This window comes from Hylobates moloch, unplaced genomic scaffold (genome assembly GCF_009828535.3).
Source record: "Hylobates moloch isolate HMO894 unplaced genomic scaffold, HMol_V3 SCAFFOLD_10, whole genome shotgun sequence".
Taxonomy (NCBI): Eukaryota; Metazoa; Chordata; class Mammalia; order Primates; family Hylobatidae; genus Hylobates; species Hylobates moloch.
In genome coordinates, this window is record NW_026652285.1 from 103,266,103 (window position 1) to 103,278,377 (window position 12,275).

Genomic DNA, 12,275 nt, shown 5'->3' on the forward strand with positions numbered 1-12,275 from the left:
TCCTCTGTCCTTCCTCCTCCCTCCAGTTACATCAGACTCTTGGTTTTCCATGGTAAGGATCCATTTGTTGATTTACCCATCACTATACACTGCCTCAAAGCATTGTTTAGACATAGGCGGTACATGAAAATGCTGAGCTAAGCAGACTGAGCCATGGACTGTGCTAGCCCCCACCGCTGGCCCCAGCATTGACCACCATGTAATTCCTTGACTTTAATAGACATCCTAATAGAATGAATACTCATCTCAAAATTCCCCAAGCGGTATGTCTGTGTCTCGCTTGCTTTTGTTTTCTCCTGGATAAGCCTGAGAAGGTGATACGCAGGTTGCATGCACCTCAAACCTCCACTCGTTGTCCAAGGGTCTGTGGTCAGCCAGGCAGCTCTGCCAGCGGCTGCCTGGGAGGCACTGGAGGCGTGACCCCAGTTCCCCTGACCCAGCCTCAGCCGGGTTTGCAGGAATGAAGCTGCAGTTTCCCCGGCCCAAGGACCAGGCGGCATTGCAGAGAAAGGCAGACTCCATCAGCGACAGACTCCTTGCAGACATGAGAAAGAAGACCAAGCAGGTGGAGAGGATGCTGGGAAATGCGGCCTCTCTTTCCTCCAGTGCCAAGAAGAAGGGCAGAGAAGCAGAGGTGTTGGCCAAGGATAGTGCCAAGGTCAGGGCAGTGGCTGTGACAACAGTGGCCTCCTGCCTCCCAGGGGGACCGCCCTTCTGTGGGCCCCTTCTCGACATCCATGCTGACTACTCCGCACTCACTCACTGCTCAGTGGGCCCAGGCATTTAGCTCAGGGACTTTACGGGGGTGAGCCTGCGGGTTCCTCACGAAATAGGTGTCACTACTGTCCCCATTGTACAGGCGAGAACGCTGAGGTGCGGCCAGGCTCATGAACTTAACCAGGACTTACACCTGGGTCTGCTGGCTTTCCTGCCTAAACTTCTAGGTTTTTCTTTTCTTTTTTGTTATTTTGAAGTTTGCATTTATTTATTTTACCCGCCTTTTTGTTTTTAATTTTTTTCTTAATTTTTTGAGACAGATTCTTACTCTGTGGCCCGGGCTGGAGTGCAGTGGCACAGTCTCAGCTCACTGCAATCTCCGCCTCCTGGGTTCAAGTGATTCTCCTGCCTCAGATTCCAGAGTGGCTGGGATTATAGGCTTGTTCTACCATACCTGGCTAATTTTTGTACTTTTAGTAGAGCAGGGTTTCACCATGTTGTCCAGGCTGGTCTCCAACTTCTGATCTCAGATGATCCACCTGCCTTGGCCTCCCAAAGTGCTGGGATTACAGGCGTTAGCTACTGCACTCAGCTTAAGTTTTTGTTTGTTTGTTTGTTTGTTTTTGTTTGTTTTTAGAGACAGGGTCTCTGTCACCCAGGCTGGCGTACACAGCTCACTGCAGCCTCAAGGGCTTAAGTGATTTTCCTGCCTCAGCCTCCTGAGTAACTGGGACTACAGGTGTGTGCCACTGTGCCTGGCTAACTTTTTTTTTTTTTTTTTTTTTTTTTTTAAGAGATGAGGAGTCTCGGCCAGGTGTGGTGGCTAACTCCTGTAATCCCAGCACTTTGGGAGGCCCAGGCAGGCAGATCACTTGAGGTCAGGAGTTCAACACCAGCCTGGCCAACATGGTGAAACCCTGTCTCTACTAAAAATACAAAAAAATTAGCCGGACGTGGTGGCGCACACCTATAGTCCCAACTACTCCAGAGGCTGAGACACAAGAATTGCTTGAACCTGGGAGGTGGAGGTTGCAGTGAGCCAGACTGCACCACTGCACTCCAGCCTGAGCAACAGAGTGAGAGTCTGCCTCAAAAACAAACAAAAAAAAAACAAAAAAAAAAACTGGGGTCTCACTATGTTGCCCAGGCTGGTCTTGAACATCTGGCCTCAAGCAAGCCTCCTGCCTCAGCCTCCCAACGTGTTGGGACCATAGGCATGAGCCACCACACCCAGCCCTGGCTGATTTTAACTAGGCTTTTTTAAAATTGGTGCCAATTTCTAATCAGTGCATATCTCCCCACCTCTGTTGCTGGTTCTGTTGCTCACACACCGGGGAAACTGTCTTTATGGTGCCTGGGAAAAGTGCTGGATTTGCAGTAGGGGTCCCTGGGCTTGATCTCTTGTCATGCCCCTCGGGCTTCGGCCAGCCCTTCCTCCCCTCTGTGCCTCTGTTTCCTCATCTGTAAAATACTTAGAATTGCTCCTCCTGAAACGGGTGGTATCCAGCAGTCTACACTGTGCCCAGCACTTAGCCTGCATTCAGTACATATTTGTTGCATGCATGCGTGAATGAATGATCTGCCTGGTACAGACGACTGCTTGGGATTATTGCCATAAGAGCTATTTACCTCCAAAAGGACTTACTGCACTCATTTCTTCTCCCTGCCACTGCCACCCATCCCACAGCTTGCCAAGGCCTTGCTGAGGGAAGGGAAACAGGCACACCGCCGTGCCAGCCGGCTCACTAGCCAGACACAAGCCACGCTCCAACAGGCGTCCTGGCAGTTGCTGGCGTCTGAAGCACGCAGACAGGAGCTGGAGGAAGCTGAGCGGGTACGTGTGCCAGGGCCCCCACCCTATCACCTTCTGCCCCTGGCAGCCCGGGTGGGGGTGCCATTCAAGCTGTTTCTGCCTCCTGCCCCTGGAAGGTGGGTGCTGGGCTGAGCGAGATGGAGCAGCAGGTCCGGGAATCACGCATCTCACTGGAGAAGGACATAGAGGCCTTGTCAGAGCTGCTTGCCAGGCTGGGTAAGGAGGCCCCAAGACTGGGCCCTGAACCCCTGGGTCCCTGGGGCACCTCTAGGATCTTCCTGTGAGCTCCAGTCCTGGGGAAGATTTCCTCCTTGTCCTCATCGCCATGCTTCCCGCATCCCCATCTTTGTGGTCAATCACAAGCATTTGGCCGGGCGCGGTGGCTCACGCTTGTAATCCCAGCACTTTGGGAGGCCGAGGCGGGCGGATCACGAGGTCAGGAGATCGAGACCACGGTGAAACCCCGTCCCTACTAAAAATACAAAAAATTAGCCGGGCGTGGTGGCGGGCGCCTGTAGTCCCAGCTACTCGGAGAGGCTGAGGCAGGAGAATGGCGTGAACCTGGGAGGCGGAGCTTGCAGTGAGCCGAGATCGCGCCACTGCACTCCAACCTGGGCGACAGAGCGAGACTCCATCTCAAAAAAAAAAAAAAAATCACAAGCATTTATAACCACGCCCAGGCCCCTGTGCCATGTGAGACAGGGCTGGCATCTAGAAGTGAGTTCACTTTGAGCAACTCTTTGTGCCTCCAGGGCCCTCTGTTCTTGGGGGCAGGGCAGGGGGCACACAGAAAACTCACCATTGGCAAGAACACCCACAGGCACCAGGTGAGCAGGTCAGCCCTCAGGAGCTGAGGGTTCAGGAGAAGAAGAAAGACTGTCATGGCTGAAAGTGTGGCATCAGGTGCTCGTCTGGGATCAGACCAAGATTCAAGTCTGGCTCTGTCCTTTCTTTGGCCATTAGACCTTGGGCAAGTCACTCCACCTCTCTGAGCCTCAGATCCCCCATCTGGAAAATGGGAGTAACAGTGGGGTGGTTTAGAAAGCATTTACTACGGTGCGTGGTGTATGTTGAGAGTGAGTAAATAGCGGCTCGTAGGAAGGAGGTCAGATTCAGGATGGGCCTTAGCAAGGAGGCATTTGGATGAAGGGAACAGCACCTCCCAAGGCACGAAGGTCCTAGAGGCCCAGTGTTGTGGGGAGGCTCAGGAGACAGCAGACAGGGCAGTTGGGCTGAAAAGAACAGCATGTATTTTTTCAAATTGTAAAAGACACATAATATTTTCCATCTTAACCATTTTGAAGTGTACAGTTCAGCAGCATTAAGTATATTCATTGTTGTGTGATCATCACCACTACCTATCTCTAGAACACTTTCATCATCTTCAACTGAAGCTCTGTCCTCCTGAAACACTAACCCCCCATTTCCCTCCCCCAGCCCCTGGCAGCCATCATTCTACTTTCTGTCTCTATGAATTTGACTACTCTGGGCCAGGCACGGTGGCTCATGCCTGTAATCCCAGCACTTTGAGAGGCCGATGCGGGCAGATCATTTGAGGTCAGGAGTTTGAGACCAGCCTGACCAACATGGTGAAACCCTGCCTCTTCTAAAGATATAAAAAAAAGGCTGGGCGCGGTGGCTCACGCCTGTAATCGCAGCACTTTGGGAGGCCAAGGTGGGTGGATCACGAGGTCAGGAGATTGAGACCATCCTGGCTAACACGGTGAAACCCCGTCTGTACTAAAAAAAAGTACAAAAAATTAGCTGCGCTTGGTGGCGGGTGCCTGTAGTCCCAGCTACTCGGGAGGCTGAGGCAGGAGAATGGCGTGAACCCGGCAGGCGGAGCTTGCAGTGAGCCCAGATCGCGCCACTGCACTCCAGCCTGGGCAACAGAGCAAGACTCTGTCTCAAAAAAAAAAAAAGATATGAAAAAAATTAGCCGGGCATGATGGCACATGCCTGTAATCTCAGTTACACAGGAGGCTGAGGCAGGAGAATCGCTTGAACCTGGGAGACGGAGGTTGCAGTGAGCCAGGATCGCACCACTGCACTCCAGCCTGGGAGAGAGTGAGACTCCGTCTCAAAAAAAGAATTTGCTCAGAATCATAGGTTGGGGCCGGGCGCGGTGGTTCACGCCTGTAATCCCAGCACTTTGGGAGGCCGAGGCGGGTGGATCACGAGATCAAGAGATCGAGACCATCCTGGCTAACATGGTGAAACCCCGTCTCTACTAAAAATACAAAAAATTAGCCGGGCATGATGGCGGGCGCCTGTAGTCCCAGCTACTCGGCAGGCTGAGGCAGGAGAATGGCGTGACCCCGGGAGGTGGAGCTGGCAGTGAGCCGAGATCCCACCACTGCACTCCAGCCTGGGCGACAGAGCGAGACTCCGTCTCAAAAAAAAAAAAAAAAAGAATCATAGGTGGGAATTGGACAATGAGAACACTCAGACACAGGGTGGGGAACATCAGACACCAGACACCAGAGCCTGTCGTGGGGTAGGGGGTGGGGGGAGGGATAGCATTAGGAGAAATACCTAATGTAAATGACCAGTTAATGGATGCAGCACACCAACATGGCACATGTATACATATGTAACAAACCTGCACGTTGTGCACATGTGCCCTAGAACTTCAAGTTAAAAAAAAGAATTTGACTACTCTGGGGACCTCATATAACTGGAATCATACAGTATTTGTACTCTTAAAATTTTTTTAGAGACAGGATCTTGCTCTGTTGCCCAGGCTGGAGTGCAGTGGTGCAATCGTGGCTCACTGCAGCCTCAAACTCCTGGGCTCAAGAGATTCTTCCACTTCAGCCTTCCAAGTAGCTGGGACCACAGGCACGCACCACCACACCCAGCTAATTTTTTTTTTTTAATTGAGACAAAAAAATATGTACCCTATGTTGCCCAGGCTGGTCTCAAACTCCTGGGCTCAAGTGATCCTCCTGCCTTGGCCTCCCAAAGTGCTGGGATCACAAGCGTGAGCCACCGTGCCCAGCCTTATTTGTCCTCTTTTGACTGACTTATTTCACTTAGCAGAAAGTCATCAAGATTCACCCATGTGGCAGCATGCATTTTCAATTTTCATTCGTAGTAAGAGGAGAGAGAATTGCCACACTCTGCACGTTGTCTGGACACCAGGCCCACACTAAGCTATTCACACACGTGATCTTACAGAATTCTCATACTCACTCTTCGATGCAAGGACAGTTATTCTTTTGCCATTTTGCAGATGAGGAAACTGAGGCATGGGGAGTTTATTTTTTATTTATTTTTGTTTTTTTGTAGAGACAGCGTCTTGTTATGTTAACCAAGCTGGTATTGAACTCCTGGACTCAAGGGATGCTCCCACCTCATGTTCCCAAAGTGCTGGGATTACGGGAGAGAGCCACCATACCCAGCTTAGCACAGAGTTTAGATAATGTGCCCAGGGTCCCACAGCCAGTCAGTGGGGAAGCCATGGCTCACCTGCGGGTCCAAGTGACTCAGAGTGCGTGCAGTTAACCACTAGTCAACACCTAAGGCCCTGTCATAGAGCAGACATTCTCTTCAGCCATTCCTGTGTTGTCATTGTCATTCATTCACTTGTCACACTCTGTGTTGGCCTTGTGCTTGGCCTGGGGATGCAGAATGAACAGCGCACGCCTGGCCCCTGCTCCAGGAGCCCTTGGCAGCCTGGCCAGGTACAGTGGGGGCTGTAATCCATTTCTGAATCTCTTCGAAGACCAGGCTGTTTGGATTTTGCTGTGAGCTGTGGGGCCTCTTGAGGTCCTCCCAGGTGAGCAGGGCCTCGGCTCCCCTCTGCCTTCTCTTGCACCCTGGCTCAGTGCTTGCAGCTGCTTGCCCAGGAAATCCAGGGCCTCGGGGATCCCTGGGGCCCAGTGGAATCCTGTGGGGTTAGAAGTAGCTACTTGGGGCTGGGCGCGGTGGCTCATGCCTGCAATCCCAGCACTTTGGGAGGCCAAGGCGGGCCGATCACTGGAGGTTAGGAGGTTGAGACCAGCCTGACCAACATGGTGAAGCCCTGTCTCTACTAAAAATACAAAAATTAGGCCAGGTGCAGTGGCTCACACCTGGGAGGCTGAGGCGGGTGGATCACCTGAGGTCAGGAGTTTGAGACCAGCCTGGCCAACATGGTGAAACCCTATCTCTACTAAAAATACAAAAGATTAGCCGAACGTGGTGGCAGGCGCCTGTAATCCCAGATTCTCAGGAGGCTGAGGCAGGAGAATCGCTTGAACCTGAGGCCACAGTAAGCCAAGATTGTACCACTGCACTCCAGCCTGGACAACAGAATGAGACTCTGTCTCAATAAATAAATAAATGCATGCATACATACATACATACATACATACAAAAAATAGCTGGGCGTGGTGGTGTGGGCCTGTAATCCCAGCTACTCGGGAGGCTGAGGCAGGAGAATCACTTGAACCCAGGAGGTGGAGGTTGCAGTGAGCTGACATCATGCCACTGCATTCCAGCCTGGGTGACAGAGTGAGACTCCATCTCAAAAAAAAAAAAAAAAAAAAGATAAAAAAAGCCACTTGGGACTTACCTCCCCATTGCCATCACTCTCCCATCTGGCTGAGCTCCATCTTTCTGTTAAATGTTACACTTAGTGACAAGGTGACAAGGGCCAGATGGGAGAGAGGCAGCCTGCAGATTCTGTTCCATCACCATTGCTAGCAGTTCTAATGTGAGCACCTGGCCCAAGGGTTAGGGTTGGGGTTGGGGTTAGGGTTAGGGTTAGGGTCGATGCTTGGGGAGACACGGAGAAGTCCTTAACCCCAGGAAGTAGTGTGAAGACATGCAGGGGCCGGAACCAGGACCCTGCTGCCTGCCTTCCAGGCCTGCAGTCCCTGATGCAGCTGCCTCCCTGCCTCACTCTGAAGCCAGAGACCCTGTGGTTTACCCCAGTGACTGCCCACATCCAGGCCCACAGGCACCATCTGTAAATGTGTGCTGTCAGTGTATTGAGCCAGCGTGTTCAAGCCGGCAAAAATCACAGGGGCCTCTCTCCCACACTGTTTTATAAATGAGTAAACTAAGACTCAGAGAGGACTCACCCGAGGCCTTTTTTTTTTTAACAATAATGGTAAAACCAACAAAAATGACATTTGTCAAGTGCCACCCAGGAGGATGTTCTAGAATCTGCCATGGGCCCGTTGGGATGCTATGAGTCCTCACTCACCTCCCCATCTTTCCCTGGTGGATGGTGGGCCATTGGAATCCTGGGAGGCCTGAGCTGGGGAGAGGCTCAGGGGCTGGGGGGTGCCCTGGGGCCTGCAGGGTTGCTGGCTCACAGTGAGGCTGTTTGTGCCCCACCGCAGGGTCGCTGGACACCCATCAAGCCTCAGCCCAGGCCCTGAACGAGACTCAGTGGGCACTAGAACGCCTGAGGCTGCAGCTGGGCTCCCCGGGGGCCTTGCAGAGGAAACTCAGGCTGCTGGAGCAGGAATCTGAGCAGCAGGAGCTGCAGATCCAGGGCTTCGAGAGCGACCTTGCTGAGATCCGCGCCGACAAACAGAACCTGGAGGCCATTCTGCACAGCCTGCCCGAGAACTGTGCCAGCTGGCAGTGAGGGCTGCCCAGATCCCCGGCACACACCCCCCCCACCTGCTGTTTACATAACCCAGGGTGTGCACACTAGCCCACAGGTGTGCCCACACAGGTGTACCCCAGAGCCGGCTGCTGTGAACTCGCCCCTGCGTGAATAGTCACACTCCCTGCCGATTCTGCCTGTGGCTTCTTCCCTGCCAGCAGGACTGAGTGTGCGTACCCAGTTCACCCGGGCATCAGTGCGCACTCTCACCCCTGCACATGCATAAACAGGCACACCCCAGTGTCAGTAACATACACACGTGAGGGTGCATGTCTGTGTGTATGACCCACATGTGTTAAAGTCTAATCCATCCAGTCCACAGCTTACGGTCCGCACACATTACAGTCCACAGCTGTTGTGAGAGCCACCTGTGTGCTGGGCACCCTCTGGATGTTGGGCAAGTTGTTACATGAGATGCCCTGGGGTGCTACATCCACTCACTCCAGACAGCAGGGAGGTCTCAGCAGATCTGCAGAGATCAAGGGGGTCAGCAACAGCCAAAGCTCCTAGTTCCAGAGCTGGCTGCCCTCTGTTTCACGGCAGCTCTCTGACCTATGTTGCTGCATGCACGCCCTACAGCTTGACACAGCCTGGGGCCAAGAAATGCAAGATCCTGGGAGGGTTCTCAGCAGCAGAATCTGAGGCCCAGGGACCCTGAGGCCATGGCCAGGCCTGCTAGTCTGGCTAGAGCAAGGCCCACTCCTGGTGGGGGTGTCATTGCCTTCACCGGATGCTTCCCTCTCAGGGTCCTGGGACTGCACCAGACGCCCCGAGGGAATGGCCCGCCCTGGCCTGTACCCACTTCAGCCTGTGATCTATCCAAAGAGCCAGGCCCAAAAGTGCCTAGGTCAGGGGGCTCAGGCTACCAGGAGCACGCCTTTGTGCCCCCCAGCAACCCAGTTGACCTTTAATTGACGCTTTCCAAACCAGCCCTGCAGCACCACTTACCATGCAGGAGGCCACAAGGGTGTGCAAGCCTGGCTGCCATTCCAGTCCGTCCTATCCGGGAATCGCCCTGTGGCCAGGCCTGCATGCCGGCCTCTGCCCAGGACTCCTCAGCATTTCCTCTTGGCATCCGTCCCCTTTCCCAGACCCTCTTCCAGCAGACGGCAAGGCCTCAGCATTGGGAAGACAGGCACCTCTGCAGGTCCAGCCCCCTCCCATGCTCCCCTGACGGGCAGGGGTAGGGCAGCAGCACAGACCAATTCCGTTGAACGTGGAAATAAAGGACCCTTTTACTGGGCAGGGTGGTGTGCCTCTCACCCTCCCCGGCTGGTGGGCAGCCAGGGCCCTGGCTGTGGGTATGCACATGACATACCTAGTAGGTGGCCAGCATGCGGACCGGACGTTGGTAGGAAGGTGGCAAAAGCCGAGCTCGTGGCTGGGCCAGTACCTCCCATTAGAGGGCTTTGCTGGGGTCGTGTGATCACAGGTACCTACCCTCTCCTCTCAGGCACTTACCACGCAAAGCCTAGGAGCTGGGGAGTTGGAGGGGTGGGGTGCAGAGAGGCCTTCAGCTGACCTCTGGTTCAGGCTGGAGACAAACTCACAGCCAAGTGTCCGCGGATGGTGAGCAGGGAGGGGCGCCATCCAGGAGGGGGAGGGTGTGGGTTGGGCCTTGAAGGGTGGGGAGGCAGAGGAGGAAGCATTCCAGGCAAGAGGGTGGACAACAGTCCGGGGCCCGCAGGGTTGGGGCTCTGCCAGCTTGCATCACTCCAGGAACCCAGGTTGAACGGGGTGGGATGTTGGAGCTGCTCAGTCAGGGCTCTTGGCCGCAAGCCCCAAACCCCTCCTGAGGTGGTTTCAGCAGAAAAGTGGTGTTGGGAGGGTCACTTGGAACCCTGGGGTAAAAAAGGCTGCCAGGTGTTGGAGATAGCCTAGGGAGGGGAGCCTGAGGCTTCCGGGATAGGTTGGCTTCCCTCTTCCCCCCTCCCACCTCTCTTCTTGGTCTCTGTCTCTGCTCTCCTCTCCTGTATCTGCTTTGTTCTTTTCTCTTTTTTTTTTTTTTGTTTTTTTGAGATGGAATCTCGCTCTGTCGCCGAGGCTGGAGTACAATGGCCTGATCTCGGCCCACTGTATCCTCCACCTCCCAGGTTTAAGCAATTCTCCTGCCCCAGCCTCCCGAGTAGCTGGGACTGCAGGTGCTTGCCACCATGCCCAGCTAATTTTTGTGTTTTTAGTAGAGACGGTTTCACCATGTTGGTCAGGCTGGTCTCAAACTCCTGACCTCGGATGATACACCTGCATTGGCCTCTCAAAGTTCTGGAATTTCAGGCATGAGCCACTGCACCCAGCCCGTTCTTTTCTCTTTGCAGAGTGGCTTTGTTTTTCTTATGCCTGATGGGAGAGGACACCCACCCCTACTGCCATCCCCCATAATGGCCCCAGGTGTACATGTCATCAGGTCTAGTGCTTGCAAGAGACAAGCTGGTGACTGTGTCCTGATTGCAGCTTCTCAGCTTAGGTGAAGTCTCCACAACCCCTGTTCAGGATAATGAGGATCTCTGGATCCAAGGCCACATAATGGATGACCGGTGCCACCCCCCAACCTAATGGGAGACGGTGTTCAGAGAAGAGGTGTGCTCCTCCACAGAAAACTGTAAAGTCAAGGCTACAGTGGGGGGATTGACATGATTAAGCGGAGCTAGGAGTGACTTGGTCCCTAGATGTCTGGGCAGAGGTGGAGAGGCCGAAGATGGGGGAGCTGCTGCTGCACAGTGAGTTTGGTGATTGGCGTCTGGTGTAAGTGATGTTGAGAAGATGGGGTTCTTCCAAGACCTCTGGAATAGGGTCTGATGTCCCCCTCCCGCCTCCCTCCAGTTTCTCAGCCGGCGGCACACAGTCGTCCTGGTGCTTGCTCTTGGCATTCAGCCTTTATCCACTCAAGCCGTGGGATCCAGCAAAGCTCAGTCCCAGCATCCCCTGACGGGTGGAGAACTAGGGCCTGACCTGTTGTGACTCACGCAGTCTGATCATGCCTGGTGCATGTGCTGATCTATTCTCTGGCCCCAGAGGTGGGGCCACTGCCGGGCGGAATGCGGCAGCTGTTGAACATCTGGCTAGCAATGCAGTCCAGCAGCTGAGCAGAAGGTGGGGTGGCCCCTGCCCTGTAGGATGGCTGACTGGGGCCAACCAGCCCAACCGGCTGGGGCAATAGGCTGTTGGAGCCTGGAGTGGGAAGTGCATTATGAGGGCTCTGTCCTAAGTCAGCTCCCATCCACCAAGGGTGGTAACGCGAAGCTTTTACTCTCTGCTTAAACCATCCAGCAAGTCATCAAAGTTACAAAAGCCCCTGCTTAGTGCATTCTGGGTTACTTCATTGTGAAGATCAGGGGACTGAAGCCCAGCCAGGTCAAGTGCCTCGTCCAAGGTCATGCAGCTTGGCCAAATCCAAACCCTTGGGTGAGTGGACAGAGGAGCGTCAGCTAGGAGAGGTGGGAGCTGGTCTTACTGGGGAGGAGGGGCCTGCCCCCTGGACTGCTGCCCTGACCTCAGCCCCATCCCATTCTGCCTAGCCCTTTGCTGGGCACTTCCCTCCCCAGGGACAGCCACAGAAAAAAAGATGATCTCTGCTGGGCGTGGTGGCTCACGCCTGTAATCCCAGCACTTTGGGAGGCCGAGGCAGGTGGATTACCTTAGGTCAGGAGTTGGAGACGAGCCTGGCCAACATGGTGAAACCCCGTGTCTACTAAAAATACAAACATTAGCTGGGCGCGTGCCATCATTAGCTGGGCGTGTGCCAACATTAGCTTTGCTGGGTGGTGTGTGCCTGTAGTCCCAGCTACTTGGGAGGCTGAGGCAGGAGAATCACTTGAACCTGGAGGCGAAGGTTGCAGTGAGCCGAGATCAAGCCGCTGCACTCCAGCTCTGGGCAACAGAGCAAGCCTCTGCCTCGAAAAAAATAAATAAATAAGAAAGATGATCTCAGGGTCCCAACCCTAGGAGTCAGATGCACGGTAGGGCCATTCCTAGTGCTGTTTGCCCCGGACAGCGCCTGTCTATGCCTGTGGCCCAGCATCATTACGAAGAGTGCTCCCTTGACTCTGGCTGTCCTGATTTGGACACTAGACTTCATGGTCACCCTGGCGACAGGTACCCTATCCTGCACCCTGAGCTCCGCTCTTCCTGGAGTCATGGGCT

General features: G+C 54.1%; 1 protein-coding gene across 3 annotated transcripts in view; it reads left to right on the forward strand.

Annotated features, from left to right (window-relative positions):
• Positions 1-10,789, forward strand: part of LAMC3 (laminin subunit gamma 3) — an 85,215-nt gene extending 74,426 nt beyond the window's left edge. For 2 of the 3 annotated variants that reach the window (XM_058445976.1, XM_058445977.1), the window contains exons 25-28: positions 441-658; positions 2,405-2,551; positions 2,647-2,746; positions 7,864-9,367. In XM_058445976.1, coding sequence (XP_058301959.1) covers positions 441-658; positions 2,405-2,551; positions 2,647-2,746; positions 7,864-8,114 — 716 coding nt within the window. In that variant the 3' untranslated portion in view covers positions 8,115-9,367. Of the gene's footprint in view, positions 1-440; positions 659-2,404; positions 2,552-2,646; positions 2,747-7,863 lie in introns of all 3 variants that reach the window. The other variant, XM_032165438.2, reaches the window with a different exon arrangement.
• The last annotated feature ends 1,486 nt before the right edge of the window (positions 10,790-12,275 follow it).